The 23,450-nt window shown below is 37.4% G+C and overlaps 3 protein-coding genes and 1 long non-coding RNA gene across 4 annotated transcripts in view; 1 reads left to right on the forward strand and 3 right to left on the reverse strand.

The window, feature by feature from the left end:
• The window catches only part of LOC104905844 (protein SWEETIE), a 39,389-nt gene extending 33,049 nt beyond the window's left edge, over positions 1-6,340 (reverse strand). Inside the window, 6 exon segments of the mRNA XM_010694482.4 lie at positions 1,252-1,339; positions 1,420-1,509; positions 1,594-1,830; positions 3,017-3,123; positions 5,348-5,555; positions 5,873-6,340. Coding sequence (XP_010692784.2) covers positions 1,252-1,339; positions 1,420-1,509; positions 1,594-1,830; positions 3,017-3,123; positions 5,348-5,555; positions 5,873-6,043 — 901 coding nt within the window. The 5' untranslated portion in view covers positions 6,044-6,340.
• Positions 6,341-8,646: 2,306 nt separating this feature from the next.
• Positions 8,647-15,891, forward strand: LOC104905834 (uncharacterized). The gene is made up of 3 exons (XR_007271636.2): positions 8,647-8,806; positions 14,268-14,479; positions 15,644-15,891. It is a non-coding gene; the product is annotated as an uncharacterized LOC104905834 (long non-coding RNA).
• On the reverse strand, positions 11,359-13,012 carry LOC104905832 (probable carboxylesterase 17). The gene has a single exon (XM_010694469.4). The coding sequence runs from the start codon at positions 12,540-12,542 to the stop codon at positions 11,511-11,513; it is 1,032 nt and encodes a 343-aa protein (XP_010692771.1). The 5' UTR covers positions 12,543-13,012; the 3' UTR covers positions 11,359-11,510.
• A 1,575-nt stretch (positions 15,892-17,466) lies between the features above and the next one.
• LOC104905822 (uncharacterized) lies at positions 17,467-21,332 on the reverse strand. Its single transcript, XM_010694463.4, has 3 exons — positions 21,051-21,332; positions 20,428-20,575; positions 17,467-17,863 (listed from the first exon to the last, which is right to left on the reverse strand). The coding sequence occupies exons 1-3, from the start codon at positions 21,103-21,105 to the stop codon at positions 17,785-17,787; spliced, it is 282 nt and encodes a 93-aa protein (XP_010692765.1). The 5' UTR covers positions 21,106-21,332; the 3' UTR covers positions 17,467-17,784.
• Between the last annotated feature and the right edge of the window lie 2,118 nt (positions 21,333-23,450).

A 23,450-nucleotide genomic window follows, 5' to 3' on the forward strand; every position in this document is an offset into this window, starting at 1 on the left:
CATCTATATATATTGGTTTAAATTGGGCAATAGAAATACGTGGTCAAAATCAAAATGTTGCAATTTTTAAAGAACTGTATTCAATATGAAAAGGATGACGCATATAGTATGGTGATCTAAAACTGACATGAGCATTTGCAGTTAAAAGTACTTCACTGTTCATTCAATCCTCGTCAAGCTAGTTCATTTGGCATGCAATTTATATCAACATATGTGGTTTCCACTTTTTACAGAGTCAGAACTGAAAGTTGCTGGCATCAGCCCGCTAGCAATGCTGCAGATTATTAATGTGCCAATGCCTGGCAACAGGTAGAAAGTGCAAGGATGTCACACCAGAGTCCCGACATAACAGCACACTCAAAATAAAAACATTATGTCTCGCTCTCTTGATTCAACATTCATTTAACTCATGGCAACAGAGAGAATGACAATCAGTTTAGCAATCCAAGACAAGGCCAGTCACCAGCAGCAATTGACCAGAGAGCAAAGTGGAACACTCTGAGTAATTCAGAATCCATTGTTGATTCTTGATTGATATAGCATCGTAGTTCATTTATTTTTAAATAAATGAATTGATCTTGCTGTGTCTGCTCATTTTTAATTTGTTATCAAATTAGTTGTTACCTTATTCAGCCATCTTGCACACATCAACTAGTTAGCTAGACAACAGTTATATAGGGTGGCAGGTAGTCGGAAGCTAGATGAGTTCCTCTCAAGTGTATAAACGATGCTCTTACTACATTCTGTTACTTTAGTTGAAAATAAAGTAGCACAATTTAAAAGCTTATGCACTCACAATCACACTTGTTCATCCCTCCCCCTTCTCTTCTCTCTCTCTCTCTCTCTCTCTCTCTCTCTCTACTCCTCCCACCCCCCCCACCCCCAAACCTCGAACTCTTTCTTTGCTCCAGATTTCTCAACTACATAACATTGACAGATACACTTAGATACCCAAGGTGGCAGATCGTAGAATGTTGGAGGCAAGATAATTCTCTCAAGTATCAAGTGTATAACAATGCTCCTGCTACATTCCTTTACTTCAGTTGAACATAAAAGTAACTCAATTTGAGAGCTTATGTTCACACAATTCAATTTCTTCTCCCCTTCTCCTGCTCTCTCTCTATAGTCTCTCCTCCTCCTCGTCCCCCTCTCCCCCAACATCTCAAACTCTTTCCTCCACTCCAAATGTCTCAACTACTTAAGTATTTGACAGATATGGCTTAGACAGTAGACACCCAAAGAAAGACATACCTTTCACAAATGGAGACACCAGGTGCCTCTGCAAACCATCTTCTAGTTTCTTTGCTGACGCAAGCTGTCCTTTTCCTCTTAATTGGACCTGTGACAATATAAGAAAGCCTGAATATTTTTATCAAAATTGAGTCTCATTTCCCTAAAAAGACGTGAAATTGTAGAAACCTGAGCCTCGGGATTCATTCCAAGAGCAAGAACTGCACCCAACGCTTCAGCAAAGGCATCACGGACTGCTGAAGTTGGATCATTGAAGGCCTGGTATAGTTAGCATCAATTAATATAAATTATCACTACAGCAAATAAAGAAGCAACAATATACAGCAAGGGAGGAAGATCTACCTTGACACAAGTAGAGGCTGAACTGTCAAGGTCTGCACCCCCTAAACCAGGTCCCCCAACATTAGCAAATGTCTTTAAACATCTAGCAGCAGCAATTCTGACGATAGATGACTTATCAACAACACCAAACCGCATGATGAGTCGAAATGCCTCTGTACATGCTGTAGCAGCAGCAACACCACCACAACCCTCCATAGCATTCTGAAGCATGTGAAGAGCCTCTTTTCTCACATACTCCTGTAAGTTTTTTGCATTAAATATGGAATAGGATCATTTTTATTTAAAATAAAAAGGTTCTAAAAAATAAAAATAAATAAAGCAATAAGCATAAACCCTTCTAAACACCACCCAGACTCATTGCCAACACACATGATATGTGCATTGTGCTCAGATCAACTTCTTAACAAAATAAATGCTGCTTCTAAAGTCAAACCTAAGCATATGCAGTTGTTAGAAAACAATCAACATCTTGTTGTAACAGCAACCTCATGGATCATTGTCTCAGATGTATGATTATTTATGTATTGTGCTATGGTGATGTCAATACAAGCTAGCATCTACCTGGTGCAGTCTGATTCTCAACCATATCTGGTCAAGATGATGTATTCAGGTACATAAATCACGTCTGTATTTGGTTTTTCCTTAGGACTTGGGGGCACTCTCCACCATTCAGAGTGAACACATGAAGAGTTGCAAGATTTATTATTGAGGAATGCATGGCACAATAAAGTAATCACTTTGGAGCATAATGCAAGCAAATTTTTCAGGAAAGCACTTCCAATGGTTCTTTCATGATAAGAAAGGGTAGTCTTGACTTCACAATGTGTCTTCCTAGTTAAGTTTTCTGGGAGCAACACCCCTTAGACATTTAAATGTACATCTATTAATTTTATTAACAAAAAAGAAAAGATAAAAGTACCCCCAAAGAGATTTTCCCTGAGAAACCTTTCAGCCAAACAGCATGAGTGCATATCAAATTTCAACTAATTTGACAGTATCCCTCTAAAGACTTACGCCTCTAATAGCTACGTTTCCCTCATCAATAATACAAAGCTTCAAGGCTCAAGGACATATATGAATCTTGTACATTTCAATATAGCATTCAACTCCATCTGCAAACACTTCCGACATGCAAATTTCAAATGCATCAAAGGAGGAGATTAGTATACCTAAGACAAAGCTAAGAAAGAAATGAACAATCTCAGTCTCTCAGACGTGAGCATCACAATACACAGCAAGGAAAAAAAAGTGAGACGCATGATGGTAATAGAACTGTAAAATAATGAACGATACCAGACTCTTACTTATGTGCATCACGATACACACTAAGGGAAAAGGGTAAGATGCATACGACAAATACAACTGCATACTGTGTCGGTAATGGACAAGTAAAATATCATTAGATATCAGCAAAATTAGATACCTCGTGAGACTTCATAAGTTTTGAGGCAATACTTGTGGTTTCGGAGAACCCAGATGTGATCTTCTTGCCAAAAAGACGATACAATTCTCCCAAACACTGGGCAACACCTTTATATAGCAGTAAATGAGAAATAGGTCATGACTAAGTAATAATGTAATATTTTTCTAAAAGAAAGGAAAAGAGAAAGAGACAGAAAACTATTTAACAAGTGCATGAGAGTCTAGAACAGATGCATACATTTTATTAAAATGAATCGCATATCCTCTCCTTCTCAACAACAAAGGTAACAATATTACCTGGCCCTTCATCTAAGTTTTCGATTCTTAGTTGTTCTACTATCGCTGTGGCAGAGTACTCCATCTGTACCACTCCAATTTATGAATGCATCATTTCCGACAATCAACAAAATCATTCATAAATCTCTTTCATTGAATCCTCTAGTATTCTTATCCTCATAGATTTTAGGAAAAGAAGTTACTTTGATGCTTTCTTTCAAGGTGATTGCCATATTGTCGTACTTTTGATTGATCGCACTATCACATAAGTCATATACGGCCACAACAACGTTTACTCATTGAGGCTGGTGGCATCTTGAAGGTCAAGGGATATATAGTCTTATCACCAAAGTAGTAAAACCTATCATGAAGGATGTTTTCGCGATTTAATCACTCTGATTTCACCATATCACACTGCTTCCTCTAAGGTTAATAGAGTTCGACTACTAATACTAATTTATCCCCCCACATCACCACCCAAAAAAAGGAGACTAAATGTTGAGTTGCACAAGATCACTTCTTCTTGACTTGTTAGAGCCCAAGGAGATTATACTTAGAGAGCAAAGAGATCAGGAAATTGCCAAAGAACCTCCTCCAAGTTCACTACATTGTTTGTTCCTTCCCCGATGGAAAATATGCGTGAGCAACCACATTACCTTTCAAACATAGCACATGCAACAATTTGGAGAGATAGCATCAGGATGCTTTCTTTCGCTACATTGGTTACTAGGGTTGAATCTTCAATAACAGAAGAAAGAGTAAGAGAAGGAAAAAAGGTTCACCAAGATAAGCAAGCAACTTCAAATCCTATGGTATGGAGGGCCTCTATTACTATCTCATAGATGTTAACACTGGTAACCAACCGAAACTGTAATTAAGATCTTATCCTTCCAGTCTTTGTTCTATTGGCATCATATATCAGATCTTTTAGTAACAATCTCCTATCAATTAGCTTCCACCTCAGTCTAGTGACTAGTCAGATCTTAAATTTCTATCAACCTTGAAAGAAGGGCAAAGAACCCATACCGTAAATCTTCCCTTCCCTGCTCTGGTTAAATTATTGAGAAAAAGTATCTAAGGTCTCGAACCACTACTAGTAGAAGCCCTAAATCTCTCCATAGTAAGATGTTGAGATCAAAATCATTTATACTCTTCATATTTTTTAATCTATATACTTTATACCTTTGCAGTATTCATCCACTCTACTTTGACCATCACTTGTGATTTATATGTAAAAACATAATCGTTTATAATCTTGTTAGATGATGTCCAATACATATTTTCAAAACATCACCTTCTTATAATTTTTACTTATTGACACAAAAAAATATTAATGGTCATCGTCAGAATAGTGTATTGGCTAGCATGGAAGTCAAACATTGTAAAATTTATAAATAAATGATTTTTAAAAAAAAACATTGATCATAACGTCCTAACACCACATAAGTAGCTCACTGTTTCTTACATACTGCTATCTTGAAGTATATGCATAGCCATCATTGATCATCAATCCTTCCTCGGAATAGTTTTTCAAGCCCTAGCCTCCTTTCTATTAAACTATTAAAAAAATTGATTCAGGGCATAGAGCCTTAAATCTCCAATACTCTGACACTCCTATTATAATATCTTGTCATACTAGAGTCTGACATGCATCTGACACCTCAAATAAGCATACTTGGGTGTAATTCTTGGAATATAATAAGGAAGATATACAAAAGCTATCTATATCTGACTTATTTGTTTTCCATACTTCTTAAGAGTTCATCACTTTTGAAGAGTCCAAGTAATATAGCCTCGAATTTGATCTTACTAGCTTAAGAGGTCCAATCTATAAAAAGCTTTTGCGGAATTTGATAGAATAAGTGACATTGGTAGTTCCAATGTTCACATTTGTGATCTTCAACACAAAATGCAAGTTTAGAGCAAAATCGCATACAATGTGATAGGATCATAGGACTTAGGAGCATTTATACATCTATGAATTAAGAAGGAACACTAAGACCACTCAAACATATGCAAATGATCAACACAAAAGATTCGTAATTCGTTGACAAACCAGCTACACATTGAGGTTCACTTCTCTTCGAATCAGAAAGAAACCCTTGAAGAGTGCTAGCCCTTGAGTAAATTGAAATAGGATCTCCTTTCAAGATAATCTTAGCCATCGCTACCGACGCCAAGTGCCGCACAGGTCTCCGCGCGCCCAAAACCAGCAGTGAATACAATGCGTCTTCACATTTTCTTTGCCATAACATAATAGATTCCTGAGACAATAACAAAACTCACTCACAACTTTACCACAAATTCCTCAAGTACATCACAAATATCTCCAAGTAAATCTATCCAAATTCTAACATGATTTGCAACAAATAAATGACAATTCTCAAGGAAAGTTAACTTCAAATTAAACGAAAATAGAGGCTTTTATCAGAAATGACAACTAGAAACATTGCGAATCAAATATTATTAAAAAAAAAAAAAAAAGTGAAATTCGAACATAGTGAAATTTCGACATAAATGCAGCAGCATAGCATTGATCTAATAAAGCATGTAAAAAATATAGAGGAGAGAGAAAGAATACCTTAGGTTCGTCATTAATGGCGGAAATGAGATCAGAAAGGAGATCAAAACAAAGAAGAGGATCAGGAGATTTGTGAGCTGCGGAAGCAACAATGGATTCTAATTGCGCAACGAGAACGCCGAATTGTGAGAGCGGTATATAGTTCTGACTCATCGAAACCTTCTTCGCCATTGTTGAAGGTCAAGCTATTTGATTAAGATTGTGAATGAAGACGAAGAATTCGATAGTTTGTGTTGTAAATTGCTAAGTACTATTTTGGTTCTTCACCATCTTCTTGCGAATTTCAATGCTTCAATATGGAAGAGTTCCCGTGGGAGAAGAATGAGCTTGAGCTAGTGTAGATGAAGTGGTGGTTTTGAGAGTTTGAATTGTTTAATTGTTACAAATATTTGCTCCTTTTGCAATTTTTTCCCCAAATAATGCTAAATTAAGAAAATATTCTCACTTCACATTGAACTTGAAAATATATCTTTGGCTAGGATGCACAGCTTGTTATAGCCTTATAGGCTATAGGCCTTTGTTCCTAAACGACTTTTATATATGAACAAAACGCACCAAAAGTAATTAAAAGTCGGTAAAAAGAACATAATTTAAACAAATAAAGTGTGTTTAAGAATGATTGAAACTAAGGAGGATAAAATGGTAATAAGTATGAATCACAAAGTAAGAAGTCATGTATAGGGATGGCAATTGGGCGGGGCGGGTGCGGAGGATGGTACCTCCACACCCGCACCCGCATAAATTTTCAATCCCCATCCCCGCCCCACCACCCATTGCGGGGGAAAATTCCAGACCCATCCCCGCCCCACCAAGTATTTATTTATACCCATCCCCACCCCACCACCGCATGGGTACCCACACCCTCTTCATACCCGCATCGTACCCACTTCATCCCACCCCACCACCCTCATGGGTATCCGCACCCACTTCGTACCTGCGTTATATCCACATATTTATTTTTTCCAAGATAAAATTAATAATAATATAAGTATATAAGTAGAATTTTAATCATATATATGTGAGGCGGGCGGTGGTGGAGCGGGGCGGGCGGGATGGGGCGGGGCGGGCGGGGATGGGGGGGATAGCATAAAATCCACACCCGCTCCACCACCCATTGCGGGTAGGATTTTAATCCCCATCCCCGCCCCATCCCCACCAAACCTAGACCCATCCCCGCCCCACTTGGGCGGGGATGGGGCGGGTCTCTTACTTGACCCGCCCCACTGCCATCCCTAGTCATGTGTTCGAGACCTCTTATGCATATATTAGCAATTTTTATTACAAAAAGTTTTAGAATTCCAGCCCATCCTATGTGGACGATTGATAAAGGGAACGTGATAATTCTGATAATTAATTTTTCCTCCTTGCATTTTGGTAGAGACTAACCGAACTTCTCCAGATTATTTTATGACTACAAATTGAATGAATTTACGGGGAAAATAAAGAAAATGATTGAAGAAGAAAATCATTCTTTATCGGTTTGTCTGGCATGTACTTTATCCCATGAAAGCATAATGAAGATACTGTGAATCCATCAAATATACACTGAAGTTATGGTTTTTGAAAAGCAAAATTTCAGATAACACAATACTCTATGAAACCCACGTCTTACAAATTTCCTTCAGTTTGTGCAAGGTGCACGAAACGAATTCAATTGTTTCGTGCAGGTTGCACGAAACGGAATCATCTGTTTCGTGCAATTTGCACGAAACGGAGTCATCTGTTTCGTGCAGATTGCACGAAACGGAAGCATCTGTTTCGTGTAGTCTAAATGAAACAGACTAATCATGCATTACGAATTTGCGAAAAAAAAATCACAACTTGAATCATAATTGCGAAAAAATTTCACAACTTGAATCATAATTACGAAAAAAATTTCACAACTTACATTAGATTGAAACTCGATTGGGTCAAAATTATGGTCCATTGAGTATCAAATTAAAATTTTTAGATATTCAATGAAGTTTTTTATATCTAACAGTTAGAGAGGAGAGAATATTTTTTAGAGAGAAAAAGGATTTTTTAGAAAGAATATGATAATAAGGGTTTTTTGGGGTTTTTTTAAGGCTGCGTTAGTAAAGTGAGGCTGCGTTTAGCAACCCCCGTTTTTTGCACCAGCAAGAAGAACACTGAAATAGTAGAGAAGTCGCTACTACGGAGTCCCAATAGCGGTTAACATTAATAAACCATCATTTTAGTTTTAGCGGTTTAGTTATTGAACAATCTTGTATAATGGGTTATCTACATAATTGCTAATTCAAGTAGCACTTTTGCATGAACCAAATTTTTATTTTTTCTTAAAAAATCTGCGTTCCACTATATTGCATGATCTTCCCACTAAACTATGACTTGTGCGTATGTCATAATGTAACTAAAACTATACCTTCTTTGTATTTTATTTATCACCCAGAGATCGTCCGTGCGTACCACCTTGTGCAGTAGATCTTCTAATAGGCTTCTTTATTCAAATTAGTCAACTGCTCAAATCTAATATTAAGAAGTGAATGTAACGACCACTTTTGTTTTTAATATAATAACTAATTTAATCTATTAAGTGACCAGATTAATCCGATATATATGGACCCGTTCATTATCGTTTTTTGTTTTCAGTATTCAGTATTTTTGAAAACTAAAAACCAAAAACAGGAAATCATAAAAAGTAGTTTTCACTTTTTAGTTGTTAGTTTTCAAAATATCTTAATAATTTTGATTATTTTTTTATTTATTATATGAAGAATATCCTATGACTTTGAAAATAAAACAACCGAAAAACCAAAAACCACGTTAGTACAAAACGGGCCCTAATATTATTATAAAATCTTGTATGGGTAGGATTTTTACCTGAACATAGGGATTGAAGGATTTTCCCGGGCTAAATTACCCCCCCTGAATCCTGATGTAAAGTAGCGACGTCTAAAGAAAACGAATTCACCGGTATGCTGCCGTTCCACTTTAGTACAATGCTGTCCTCTCAATATTTATGGATTCGTGAGGAAAATTTCGTTTCGTTGATTGCATAACTTTCATGCGTTAATGTCTTCATGTTATAGAATTTATATAATACGTTATTGTTGTTCTAGCTTGCACACTTACAGTGGGTGATTCATCATCAAATTTTACTGAATTGTTTGATCTGTTTACTGATTTCTTATTTAACAACAAAACAAAAGGTGGGTATTTTGGAAATTTAGCTATACCCTTTGCTAGTTTGAATTTGTTTGAGGTTTGTTAGTTTGCATTTGTGATATACTTCTCGTCTGGATTTTTTAAACTGGCTGAATTTTCGATTTTTTCGAGTTTATTTACACTCTATTCATCCACCTATCTGTATTTATGTTCACTCACAAATCTGTAGGAAAAAATATAGTTTAAGTGCAATCTTATTTGATTAGTCCTAATGCCTACTTTCATATTATCAACTTTTTAATTAATTATATCGAGGAACACAGTAGGGTATTGGATAATACGTAGGCAGGATATGTTGCATGTATTTAGAAACGGAAGAAGTATATTATATTATGATGACATAAGGTCGTCTTAAAAAAATGGACTGGATGGTCATGGTCGTATGCTAATGTTGATAATCGAGGTCATAACATTAATAAAAAGACCTAATTTCATTTCAACTGTGTATAACAGCTTAATGAACATTGAGTATAACTTGTGATAATAGAGAAAAATAACAGCTTTTGCTTTTCTGAGAAATGTACATTTTGGAAAATTAGGAGCCTTTAACTTTTGGTTGTTAAAAGGCTTGCTGAACATTGAGTAAACCTCGTGAGAAAAGTGAGAAAAACAATGGGTGTTGCATCTATTCCTTTTGTTAACTTTTTGGAAATTCTGGAGCCTTCAACTTTTGAAGGCTCTATGCTAAAGGTCACTTTAAACTGGCTGCTAGACAGACTGACTCTAACCAAAGAACGCCGACCATGAATCAACCAAAAGGAGGGAAATAAAGGCAAGGGTGAAGGGAATCATTTGATTAGTCAAGACAATACAAACAAGACACTAAAGTAACAGTGTTGAGGCAAATATTCTAGGATGGTGCTGTAGGTTAAAGAAAGGAGATTTGGGTAATATGATGACTGTAGTTTATTGGTTCGCTGGACATTTGAACATATCACGTATCTAATCGTCGGTATTGGGAATTTAGCATGACATATTGGCCTATTGGGAGAATATTCTTACATTTGGTTTAGTGTGTTGGGAACTTGGATTTTCAGTGGTTAAAAATTAATCAAATAGATATTAAATAGCTATGACTTTCTAAATTTACTATATTTTCATTTGTTTAATGGGAAATTTATGGAAAGTATAGAACTTTGTAGTTATATTTTGGTCTGTCTAGTCTTTGAAAGTTCTACATTCAATGCAAAAAAAATAATTGATGGAAAGCTTAACTTTTAGTTAGTAACTATCTTTATATTTCTTTAATTAATTAAATAGTAGTTAGCTTTTTTTCACTTTGAACACCCAAAATTGTGCTGTAGTCTTTTCATTCTGCAGATTTGATTAGTTTTGCTTTCCCCTATAAATTCTCATTAATAAGGTTTAAAATCATAGGTTTATCTGTTGTGGAGACCAGGACCCATTTATGAAGATTAATATCAATCTGTAGCTAGAAATCTTTAAAAACTCTGGAAGCCTGGTATAACTAAATTCTCGTGTCGCTAGAAAGATTGATTGCCAATGCATTGGTGCTCTTCCTATCAATCATAGAAAGAATCAATGCTTAATTTCCCCTTCTGGCTTCCTTTGTTAGTTGCTTTGACATGCAACTGATAGTAGTTGTAGGAGTTTCTGGGCCTCTGGAGCCTAATGCTTTACTATCTCCCACCTGTAAATGTTTCCTCCTCTCTCGAAAAGACCCGAGAACATGGCCATAGCCCGTAGGTAAAGTGGTGAAGAAGTGATCTGAGATGATACATGTTCCGATATGAGAATGATGGTGTGTTTGCTTTAATCGGTATGTAATCTTGTCAGTAGGCAGGTAAGGCTGCAAAGACCTGTTAGCTACCCTTGGGGAGTTGGGGGTGTTAGTCAAGAAAAAAACCCTTCCTCTATGAACCGGTGTGCTTTTTTGTAGTGTGGACTTGTGGTAAACATGAAGTAGACAGTGAAGGGGCACTTATATTGGCTCCTCGTAGAATATAACACTAGGAATATTTCCATTGGATGGCTCGGGCTGCCTTTCCTGCCAGCTTGCTATAATGGATAGGCAGTATGGTGGTTCAGCTTTATAACCTTTTGAGCAAAGAGGTGGTGGTTCAAGTCACTTCAGCTTACTCGTTGACTCTGCTTTGGTTGTGTAGATACCACTACACACTTGACCAGCACCCATATAATCCTCTAGAGGAGAAGCAGGATTTTGAGTTTCTTAAAGCGTTTATAGGCTGTTGTCATCAAGATTCAAAGCTGGATAATTTAAGTAAATAATGGGAATGTCCAGCAATTTGTGCAAGAATAACAAATGTACTTAGATATAGTACTTTAATACTTATTGGGAAATCCATTACTTCACAATCCATATTATGTACAATAGTAGCTTTCAGAACTAGGTATCCATCAAACATTACTCTAAGATCTAAATTATAGCTGGATCTTTAAAAAAAAAGTATGATCACAATAATCCTTCTGTTCAGTTGTTGATGAAAGCTTTTACTTGAGGCATCATTTCTTGTGTGCGAGTTCTGGAGAGTGGAGAGTTATGCAAGATCTGAAAAGCATGGCCCACACCCTTGTAGACCACCATTTTCACTGTTTTACCTGCATTAACCATGGCAGAGCAGAACTCTTTGTTCCTATCCATCAAGATATCCATGTCTGACACACACACCATTGTAGCTGGAAGTTCAATACTCTTCAACTTAGCTGCACCATCTGCTAGAGGGTTGCACCACGGATGCTCCCGGTTAGAGCCCACTGGGAGGGATAACCGCCAATAGGTATCAGCTGCTGATAAGGTAAGCGCTGAGCCCTGTGGCTGTGGGGCCTTTTCAGATGCTGTTCTTGCCTCTCCTCCGAAGAAAGGCTGGATAAGGATAGTTCCTCGGTGACAGAGTGGCCTTGTAATGTTTGATCTTTCTGCTTTGCTGGCTCCAAATCGTAGAGCGACATTATGAGCTATGTTAGCTCCTGCGCTGTCACCTGCCAAGAAGAAACCTGAGAGATTGCAGCGGCTTAACCACCAAGAATGCTCACCAGAGCTGTTGGCAGCTTGTTTTTTCACCCACATGATGGTGTTGTAACCATCCTCGTAGGCAGCAGGTAGACGGTTTTCAGGGGCTAGACGATAATTCACTGACAAGACTACACAACCTGCTTTAGATGCTAGGTTGGATATGAAGTCATGGTAACAGCTCCATTCTGCTGAGCCTACACAGAAACCACCTCCGTGGAAATAGACAAGTAGAGGCAGCTTCATTTGCGCATGCGGGACATAAAGACGTGCCCACAGATTAGTGAATCTGTCAATCACAATGTCGCTTGATGTCACCCTGAGCTCAGATGGAATGCTGCAAGGGACATTTTTGATGATAGGAAACCTTTCAACATTCCCATCTTTATATACCTTGATGAGCCCTTGTATCTCTTCTACCAAAGCTCTGTGATGGTGGTGATCTCTGCCTGTATTGGGACCGAGTCTTGGATTTAGAGATAGGGAAGCCATCCTCGTGTGACCGTACAATTATGAGAGAGTTTTTTGTTTTGTGGTTATGTTGTATGTATGTCAGTACCTCATTAGGTCCTTATATAGGGGAAGCGGTCAAAAATGATCTGATCGATGTGAACACTTCTAGCTCAAAAGAAGCTTTATGCTCTTTATCTAACAAGTGGGAAGTTGGGAGCTCACCAGTATTTTCATGTTTATATGAAATCTAGGCTAGGGTATCCAGCATCAAGCTTTAGAATGATACTGTATTATTAAGCTAAAGCTTTGTTTGGAATTTTCTTTAGTATCTAATCAACCTAGGCAACACGGCGGAATAATGATAATCTTATCTGATTATACAAGCAGGCGCTGACACCAACCAATATTTTCAAAAGTTAGCTGCTGATAAGCTTGAAATTCACTGAACTAGCTGGTTGAATGGCTATAAAGGAATCACCGTCATGCTTGTAAACCGATCTGAGATTTGCCTGTGATTTTCCATTTGATTTAACAGGTGCAATGACACTGTGAGTGATGATAAATAATGCATATAGTGGGGCCAAACAAGACTGGCTCGACCACCTTTAGGTAGCTAGTCCAGTTTATCTTTGGAAGAGACTGACAAGAGACAAATTGACAAATAGAGAATGTTATTCCAGCTCTAGCATGACTTGTTAGGATGTGTCTATTAAAGGCACTAACGGTCAGATTGGAGACCGTATTTTAGGATGGTAGTGATAAATGAATGTCTTTGTGTTTTTGTGATAGAAGTCCGTATCAACGCCAATGCTGATGATTATCCATCCCTAAGTATCTCTTGCTCTTCAAAGTTCATACTATTCATTTTCACTCAGTAGAGCATCAGAGTTGTAATGGATTGTAATAGAAAATTATGAAGAAAGACTCGTGTTCGGGGATGGAGTCGCATTATTGTGGACACTAGCGCAAGACTTTCTTTACGACATTACATAAAATTTTATTACTATTACCATTATTTATTACCGCCTACAAAACGGGTTGTAACGTGTAAGTAGAAAATGCTGATCTTCCTCTAGGTTTCTGCGACAATCTAGAACAGAGAAACTGGTTGCCGAACATTTTTCTGTTGGAACCATATAAAATTTGGAAACTTTACACATATGTAGTCAGTGGCTATGACACCTTGTACAGTAAACTTCCGAGGACTATGCAAACCTCCTCCTTAATTCCATAGCTTTGTTTGATTATTCTAGTCTACTGTAATGTAGAATTTACCCCATCGTTCTGGTATAGGAATAGAGGAAGAGATAAAACCAAAGATTTTGCATTGTACTATTGATTGAAAAATCGAACTAGTTGGATCTATTTCGTACTCTTTGCTGAATGAGAGTCACCTAGTGCGAGGATTTTGCATCAGATGTTTTCAAACTTATCTGTTAAGAGGAACATGCTCTTTTTGCTGATGTCCTAATTTTGCAAAGAGGTTATAGATCCTTGATTATGTAGAAAACTAACTTACCTGCTACTATGTCCTAAGTTTGCAAAGAGGTTATATATATAGATCCTTGATTATGTAGAAAACTAACTTACCTGCTACTACTTCACAGCTTATAAGCAAGGCAGTGTTGTGTACATGTTTGATTTAGTTCATTGTTATAAACTTATACTGTATAGTTTTTACACCAAGATTATTATGACCACCATGAATCTTACATTCTTACTTTTATAGATAAACTAGAGCTATTTTTCCTCCTTCCTTTTCAGAACTGAAATCGCGGAGAGCTAATTTTGCCTGAGACACAAAATACCTTACCTTTGTCTAGGATACTATTTGATGATCTTTTTGTCAATAAATGGAATACTTCAGCACATCCTCAAAATTTTCCAGAAGTGGGTAAATGCAAAAGCATTACAACTATATGGAACTCAGAGCAAGTTGATGCATCAATTTGTCACTGGATTCTTTTTAAATACCGGTATGTTTTAGGAAAGTATTATGTTATATAATTGCCGACTTGATAGTGCATGCATAGAAACATGCAAACTTTAAATTCTTATTCTTTAGATGCTCTGGGTAAATTCTTGAGATATGCTAAATTGAATTCAAGGGTTTCATCTTTATCCTTCATTATGGACATGAGGTGTTTCCTAGCATCTTTCTGAATTTCTTCCTAGCCATTACTTTGCAACATCACTGCCATTCTTGACTTTTGACTTGAGGCATACAACACTCTTAGGACCATCTTTTTGCATCAGATATAAATAATACTATACTACTTACTTTTTCTATTTGTAGTTTTAGGCTGCTTGGTTAAATTTGAGATCAAGGATGTAAGGCTGTTATCAGATTTTTGTTGTGTAGCACTTACATAATTTGATTTAACCTTATTTGGTTGTATCTCGTTTTTCTTTAATGCTGGTTGTAGATACCGTTTGACCTTCAGTTAATGAATTTTTCTCTTTCAAAAAAAAAATAAAATTGAAATAGTACAATCTAATTTGACTTTGCCTAAGCACATTATTGTTGGTTATTGGTCCAAGAATGATACTCCATACCTACTTTTTTTAATGTTTTAGTCACTTTCATTTTACTTCCATGTTCTAAATTCTACCCACTTTTGCTTTATTCCTATTTAGACAAATTTTATTCCCTCTTACCCCCACGGCCCCACCAAGTTACCACGTAACTCACTAATCCTCTTTGACCTTCATTTACCCCCCCACCAAAAGGGTCGCGGTGTTTGGTTTTCTTTTTTATTGCATGTATCTACGTATCCACAGTAATTGAGCTGAACATTAGAAAACGGAAAGAGTACTTTGCATAAGGACATAGAGGTTTTAATGCATGCCGAGCATTTCTAGGGCTCTGTTGTGTTATAACTTGTAAATGATCAAAGTTGTAGTTCATCTGCTATTAATTTAGCCAAAACAAATTGTATTTATGTCCAAGTTAAGAACATATAGTAAGGGAAAAGCCTGCTCAATAGAGATTATTATCTAACATCAGCCACTTTTTTTTCTGCTAATAATATTCTCCTTTTAAGTTTAAGCAAAGTCAGTCTGAATGCTGTTAGAAATGTTCTCTTATTCAAAATTCTCTGACCAAACTTTTTCTCCCTTCCTCCTGAATCCTGATGCAGGTACGAAGTACTTAGAAGATGACATAAATAAAAAAATTCAAATCAAGATCTTCCCAGGATCAATATGCATGCTTGAAAAGGTTTTCAAATAAAAGTTGGATTGTATCCTGATCTCAAGAACTGGCTTAGCTAACTGGAAGTTTGCACGTTGTATCGTGATCGAAATCGAATGCGTGGATTCTGAATGGAGTTTTTCAAGTCAACATGAAGATCCCCTTTCACTAGTGACATTCATGGAATGTAACAAGGCAAGTCCAGCCTTACTTCTTTAAGCATGTATATTGTATAGTATAACATATATTCAGGGGTCCCAGATAGATTTTATTCCTGAATGGATGAATATTTTTGCACTTGCAGAACTAACTCTTACTTGTTTGTGTTCTCCCTTATACAGAAAAGGGAGATCCTCTCAACAACACGATGAGATTGCGACAATCGCCTGTAACCCAAGTCTGATCCATTGAACATTGACCCCCAGCACGACATGAACCCGACCCATTGAACAGGTCTAGCGACTAGCATTCTCATGTCTGTTGACTGTTATAGATAGATTGGATTCTTTACATCCTTTTCATCCTTACCAAAAAAAACAAATCTTCTGTAGCTTTATGCTTCAACATATTGTTCTCCTTTCTCAACCCACCTTTTGACTTTACAGAAGAGATCAGGAAGACAGACGTATTATCTCTTGTAGATTTTACTTTACCCATATCTTGATTGTTGACCTTGTATGCGTACTTGTTAAAGAAGTTTCTGGGCGGAGTATATTTGATGTATAACATATGCTAGTCTGTAAGCATTTCAACTCTTTAGTTATCCATTTCCTAGCAGATTGCATTTCAACTTCACTCTAACATGAGTCTTTTCAGTTAGTTGTCTCTTCTCCTTCCTTTGTTTCCCCTTTCTCTTTCAGCTTTTCGGAACGATAAGTGGTCCCCAACCATAGCCAAGGTCAACCTCTTTTTGTTGGACACCCTTAAATGAGGAAGTCCAATATGCAGATAATACCTATCACAATGATAAATTTGGAGCTTCTTGTATAGGTTTATCTTGTGAGGTCAAACTAGGGCATGGAACAAATATGTAACCACTACAATCCAAATTAGGCTAAGCCAAGATATAGGGATATCTTTCAATCCAATTGTGTCTTCTTTTTCATGGTATCAGAATATAGGAAGCTAAGTGCATAAAAAAAGAGATATTAGATCTCGATAGGAAAGGGCGTCCTTTATGTTAAATGGTACGTATAAAGCAAATATTATGTAGATTCCTAGACAACTCGACGGATAAATATAAAGCAAATATTATGTAGATTTATCTAGTTTAGTTGATGAAATCTTGTAGTTGTGATATCTAATTCCTGAGAATAAATCGTGATTATATTACTGCTTTATGTGACTCCTTAAACAGAAAACAAAAAAAAAAAAGTAAAATTTCTAATTTGCATTTCAACCATCTACCAAGATGCCCTTGGATGTGGTGGAATCATCAGCAACAGGATGGCATTTTAAGGTCCGCGTGCACAAGTGTCAGAGAAAACTTATTTGTTACCAATAACAGCAATGAGAGAAAAACATAGGTTAGATGACCATTTGGTTAGGATGCAGTATCTTCACTTGTTTTCACTTATCTAAACTAATTTCTAAACGTATTTGAAGTTATTTAAACCCATTTTCTATTAACTAATTTGAATTTCTTGGCCATGAAACTTAATTTACCTGAACTTGCTTACTTCCTCATGCTGCATGCATAAGTGCAGTAGACTGTAACTAATACAAACTCCGATTATATGCATCAGTGTAGGATGCACAAAAGAATCTAGATTGAATTAATTTTGGGCCAATTATTTATCTATTCCCAAGTTCAACCTGGGTTTTATGCCGGTGCATTTAGACTACAATGCATAATTGTCAAAATTCCTACAAGTCAAGAGTGCATAGTTACAGCAGAAATTAAATAGCAGAGCATGCAGTTATCACAATTTCACTCTGTTTTGGCGTATAACAGTGGAAGAAGCTGTGAAAAAAGATGCATGTAGCTGTGCAGTCAGTGAAATTCCAACAAAGGTTACACAACGTCCAACCACTGCACTTTTGCTCAGTGGCTCCTTGGTTTAATTTGAATAATCTCACACCACAAACTCAAACGCGGGCAGAGCTCTCGGCCTCCTGCTGGTGCATGTACTCTTTCTTCAATCCTTCTAGAATACTGTCGTTGGTACTGCAAATACAGTAATAGTATGTTATATGTATACAAATCATTAGATAACAGTTAACGCATCAAAAAGACATTTTGGAGTTCTAATCTCCTTTACCCAATGGACTCCGCAAACTCCGATTCACAAAGCAGAACAGAGCAAAATTGCATACAAGAGTTTCAGCAAAAGGGCCTTCCGACAACACACAACACCACTAGAACTGTATTTTACTCATTCCAGCACCAAACAAATTACATGAAGAAAGCTCCAAGGAATCTTCCTCTATGAAAGGAGGAAGTATCCTACCAAACAAATTACAACTAACATCCACAAAAACATTTTGAGCTAAAAACGATTTCTAAGTCATGAGTTCTTAGTCAGTTCATAAATTCCTAATATTGTACTTAGCGAGTTAAACACTAGAGTTTTCATTTCATTCAAAGAGTTATGTGTGGGAAAAAGAGTTGTGGGGTAGTCTTGAATGACTTAGAGTTAAGTCGTGAGTATTGAGAGAGAAAGCGTAGCACTCTGATGGAGGAATCATAAAGGGGAGAGTGGAGTTCCCAATTGAACTTGCGAGAGTGTACTAAGGTGTTCCCCGATTATAGTGAAAAGTGAATACGGAGGAGGTCAAGGTTTTCTTATTATATTGAGATAAGAAGTTTCCTTGTAAAAATTATCTCCTACATTCAAGTTCCTAATATTTCTAGCTTAAATCCACAAAAGTAGTCAACTATTTTCTAACTAAGCTTGAACTACAATTCAACCCCCTTCCTCTCTTGTAGTGTTCCATAAGTCTAACAATTAGTATGGTAGAGACTAGAGAATAGAGATGTAGAAAATTAAGTCACATTCAGAACGACTCTCAAGTCTCAACCTAATGGGACCTGTCTTTTAGGGACAGCAGGAGTATATGAGAGAATCTAGATTAACAACAATGACAAACAGATGAGTGATTTTAGGGGGCGTTTGGTTAGAAGAGGGAAAAGGAAAATGAATCAAGTATGGGTTAGGAGGGAAAAGGAATCCAAAACCCCTGAATTAAAACACATGTTTGGTAGTAAAAAGTAAAAACAAGGGAAAGGGTTTTAAAAAAAACCCCTCCCCTCTCTTCTTCTTTTGGCAGCCAACTCTCGTCTCCGGTGACTTCTTCTTCTTCGGCACTTATTCCTTTACGCCGGCTACTCTCTGCGTCACCTCCCCCTCTCTCTCTCCGGCAACAAAACAGATCTATGGTGCGGTCGGGGGTTATTTTCCATGGGTCTGGTGTGGGTCGTCGATGGGCTGGGGTGGGACATTGGCGGTCTGCGATGCGTTTTCTGGTGGGAAGGGGTTGGTTTCGGGAGGTTTTGGGTGATTTTCTATGGGTTGCGGGTGGTTTTTGGGGAGGGGCTAGGTGGTTTTCGAGCACTGGGGTGGCCTCTGGGTGGTCTGGTTTAGGGGGTAGGTGGGCTCTGGGCGAGTTTGGGCAAACTCTAATGGTGGTGGTTTTATGGGTGTTTGAGGTGGTTTGGTGATTGTTGTGGCAGTGGTTGTGGTGGGTGCGGTGGGGAAGGTGGGGGTAAGGTTGGGTTGACAGAGGTGGGGTGGCGTGATAGAAGTGGGGTGGTGGAGGTGGTTGTTGAAAGGGTTGGGTGGTCAAAGGTGATGGTAAGGGTTTTTCATTCCCCCATTTCTAAGTGGAGGGTGTAGGTGGGAATCAAAATAGAGGGATTTGGGGTAATGGAGGGGAAAAGAGGGGAAACAAACCCCCAATCCAAACAAGATTTAAGGGAATGGAATCAACTAATTCCCTTTCCTGCAACCCCCTAACCAAGCCCCCCTTAATTCTTTCAATCTGCATACAACCTGTTATTTTCCATGAAAATCTACTGCAAGAAACTTATCTAGACCACATGCTCATGATAGTCTTCAGCTTCGCCTACATTATTATACTTTTAGAGAGTATATAGCATTCCGGTGAGGGAATAAAAACTAAAAAGAGTACAAAGTAGACCTTATATACACCCCCAGCAACAGGCACCTACTACAAACAAATTGCTTTACAGTATTTGTACACACTGGCTCTAGGATTAGTAATTCTAATTAGCCAGCTGGGGCCGAAAGGGTAAACAAACTTTAACTCAATCAGTTACATACAAAATAAATACAATTATTTGGATTTCCTACCCTTCTAATAGTAGCCATTGTTAATGGATTTACGGGAAAAAAATCTCATTCAAATGTCTGCGGCAATGCTCATACATCCCCTAATACCTCTTTTCCTTCATGAATTATCACTACCATATCCATTACCACTTAAGATGTAATATAGAGTGAAAATTAAAATTCATGAAGAAACACACATCCCAGAATAAATTTCCGTGACCACATCCACTAACACAGGATTTTTGTACAAAATGATATATAAAATCATCACCGTTATTCCATTACCATTAACGCCTTTATTACCGGCTACCAGATGGACCATGAAGACTACTGACTTCAACTTAAAATTATATAAGACTTCAAACAAATTGCTAGTAGTTAACAAGAACTAGAAATTAGGGTTCACTAATAACAAGTTGGGTTTCGGGAGTTCGCTTACTATTGATGAAGGCAACTATTCAACTCCTTAGCTTGTTGCCTACACTTCCAAACAACAGATAGAGTCCTTCCATAAGCACATTCAGCATACTTTGCAGCATAATCATCACATTCTTTTAATGCCTTCTGCTTCATTTTGCTGCGTAAAGCTGGAAGTTAGGTTAACATACAAATTAGTGAATTCATACAACATAATAAACATTTATCTAAAATCATAAACTACAAATTGCATATTTCATTATACTAATCTATAAACTCCTTTATAAACTCAAAATCATTATCTTAACACATCCTCGTATACCCATCTTATTAAAACTACAATTTCTTTTCCCCCAAATCAATCTACCAGCTACTTCAAACTTTGCAATTCACATCAATTAATTCGATTTACATATATATATGACCATATAAATTCCCAATGATGAATCATCGAATCACCATTGATAAATTACAGTAAACAATAATAGTAATAGGAAATCCTTGATTACCCAAATTACTGTAATTTCCGGTCAGAACAATGCTCAATGTAACTAAATAATTGGGGGGAAAAAGAATAAGGGTGTAAATTAGGGTTTAAGAAAATGCAGTAAAAAAAGGGGTTTAAACTTTAAAGATTTCTCTTACCTTCTTCAACCTTCTTCTTAACATGATTTTCTCTAGCTTCTTGTATATAACCCATTTAATTCACCAACAAACCCAGAAAAATGTACGAAGCTTTTGCGAAAAATGGATGATTTTAACTCAGTTTTTGCGGATTGTTAGCGAGTGTGAATCTTGAAGCTCAAATCGTCGCAATTGTGAAAGTGTTGACGGTCAGAAAAATGTAACCCAAATGACCAGAAAAGGAAGAAAAAAAGTTGGGCCGTATCGTTTTGCTTGCACTCTAATTTTTAAGTTGATCTTAATAATGGAAATGAAATTAGGTTAGCTCGTAAATTAGATCTCACACTGTCACACACGCTTGTACAGAGGTGGCCATGGGCCGGGCTGGCCCGCGGGCTGCCCGAGCCCGGCCCATTTTCGGCCCGGCCCGGCCCGAGCCCGCTATGGGCCCGGCCCGGCCCGCTGGCCATAACATGGGCCGTGGGCCTTGCACGTTTGGAGATTTTAAATTTCGGCCCGGGCCCGGCACGAGCCCGTGGGCCTTGTAATTTTTTTTTTTTCCAAAAACTGTGATTTTTGGACCAAGCCCGCGGTGAGCACGAGCCCGGCCCGCCAGGCCCGTGGGCCGGGCCGGGCCATGGACAAGTTTCCCACAATTTCAGCCCGGCCTGGCACGACACGGCACGAGTTTGATGGGCCACGGGCCTGGCCCGGCCCGTATTCCACTTCAGCCCGCGGGCCTGGCCCGTGGTCAAGCCCAGCACGGCCCGTGGCCAGCTCTACTTGTACTAAAAGGATCCTGTGCACGGATGAGAACGCGATAAAATGTAAAAGGAAAATGTGGGCATTAGTAAAGTGAGGTAAAAGTGTAAAACAAAAAAAAACATGGAGTTTATTGAAATGCACATTTGCTCTTCATTTTTTGAACATTGTGACAAAAAATATATATCTGAGTGCTGATTAATAATCCCTCCGTCTCAATTTAGTTGCTACATTTTGATCGTATACACTATACATTATTCACGTTGTAACTTTGACTATCTTTTACTCCATATACATAAGATGTTGGATCTTGTTTGATTCGTCCCAATTTGTATTTTACAAATATACAATTTTTATAATTTTTTCATATATGTAACTCAAGATATTGGTGTTTAAAGTTGCATCTCGTGAACTGTGATAAAGCAAATGTAGCAACTAAATTGGAACAAAGAGAGTATAGTGTTAGATTATAAATGCATATTTTATTTTATTTTTTTCTTTTGAGGGGAAATGCATATTTGAACTTAGTATCTTAGTAAAGGAACATTTAGAGTTGGGTTTTATTAACATTTAAAGAGAATTTTTTTTATTTTTTTTTGCTTATTGTTCATTTTATTGAGCTTAATGTATTTGTGTATCGATATTAAATTTGAGCACACACGATTTATTATTATTTTCCTGCATTTTGATTCGTACGACAGATCATTTTAGTGTAAGCTTGTGCACCATCTACGCGCTGAGGCTAGCCCGTAGTACAACATGATCAACTCCACTCATATCTCTTGCAAATGATAAGACAAAAATGTTGTTGTAAGAGTTAAACCAATATAAGATGATGGGGTTTTGTTATACCCTAAATTAGCAATGAAATTCTTCACTTCATTAGATTTCCAAATTCGTTATAATAGAGTGGAAATGATCTACATTTGTGTCTACATAGTGAGTAGTATTGTGTATAGACATAATAGTTAAAAGATAATTCAGAAATATTTTTGTTCTTTTCTAATAGGTAAGAAGAATTTCATTATAAAATTTATAACATATGACTTTTAAGATTATAAAGCCCAAAACACATGTCGAACATACCACGCACATTGTTATTTTGTGAACATGATAATATAAATTTTGAGACTCTATTCATTATAGATACAACTTATACGGATGAGGTCACCCAGTGATTGGATCACCCTTAATACGAATGTTGCGGCCAAGGGCAACCTAGGCATGGCTGGTGGAGGTGGAGTAATAAGGGATAGTAGAGGTGGTTTTATCAAGGCGATTGCGGCAAATTTTGGTGTTTGTAATGCATACAAAGCTAAAATATTAGCTACGGAGATGGAATTGGCGATGGCAGTGTCACTAGGGATCCAAAAGTTAGTCTTGCAAATGGACAATCAGGCTTGCCTTGCGAGTATGAGAAGCGTGGAATATCATGGAGGTGAATGTGTTCACATTTTAAACAACTGTCGTTGATTAATTCGTTCATTTGGTTGTAATTTTTCTTTTTTACATTGTTATCACGAATGTGATAAGGTTGCAGATTGGTTAGCTAACATTGGGGTGGCTTTGGAGGAAAGGTAGATTTTTTTATGATTCACCTCCAACTTCGTTAGCCCCCTCCCTCATAAGAACATTGTTGGCGTAGCCACCTCTCGCTTT

The sequence above is a fragment of the Beta vulgaris genome, chromosome 2 (assembly GCF_026745355.1).
Source record: "Beta vulgaris subsp. vulgaris cultivar EL10 chromosome 2, EL10.2, whole genome shotgun sequence".
Classification (NCBI taxonomy): Eukaryota; Viridiplantae; Streptophyta; class Magnoliopsida; order Caryophyllales; family Amaranthaceae; genus Beta; species Beta vulgaris.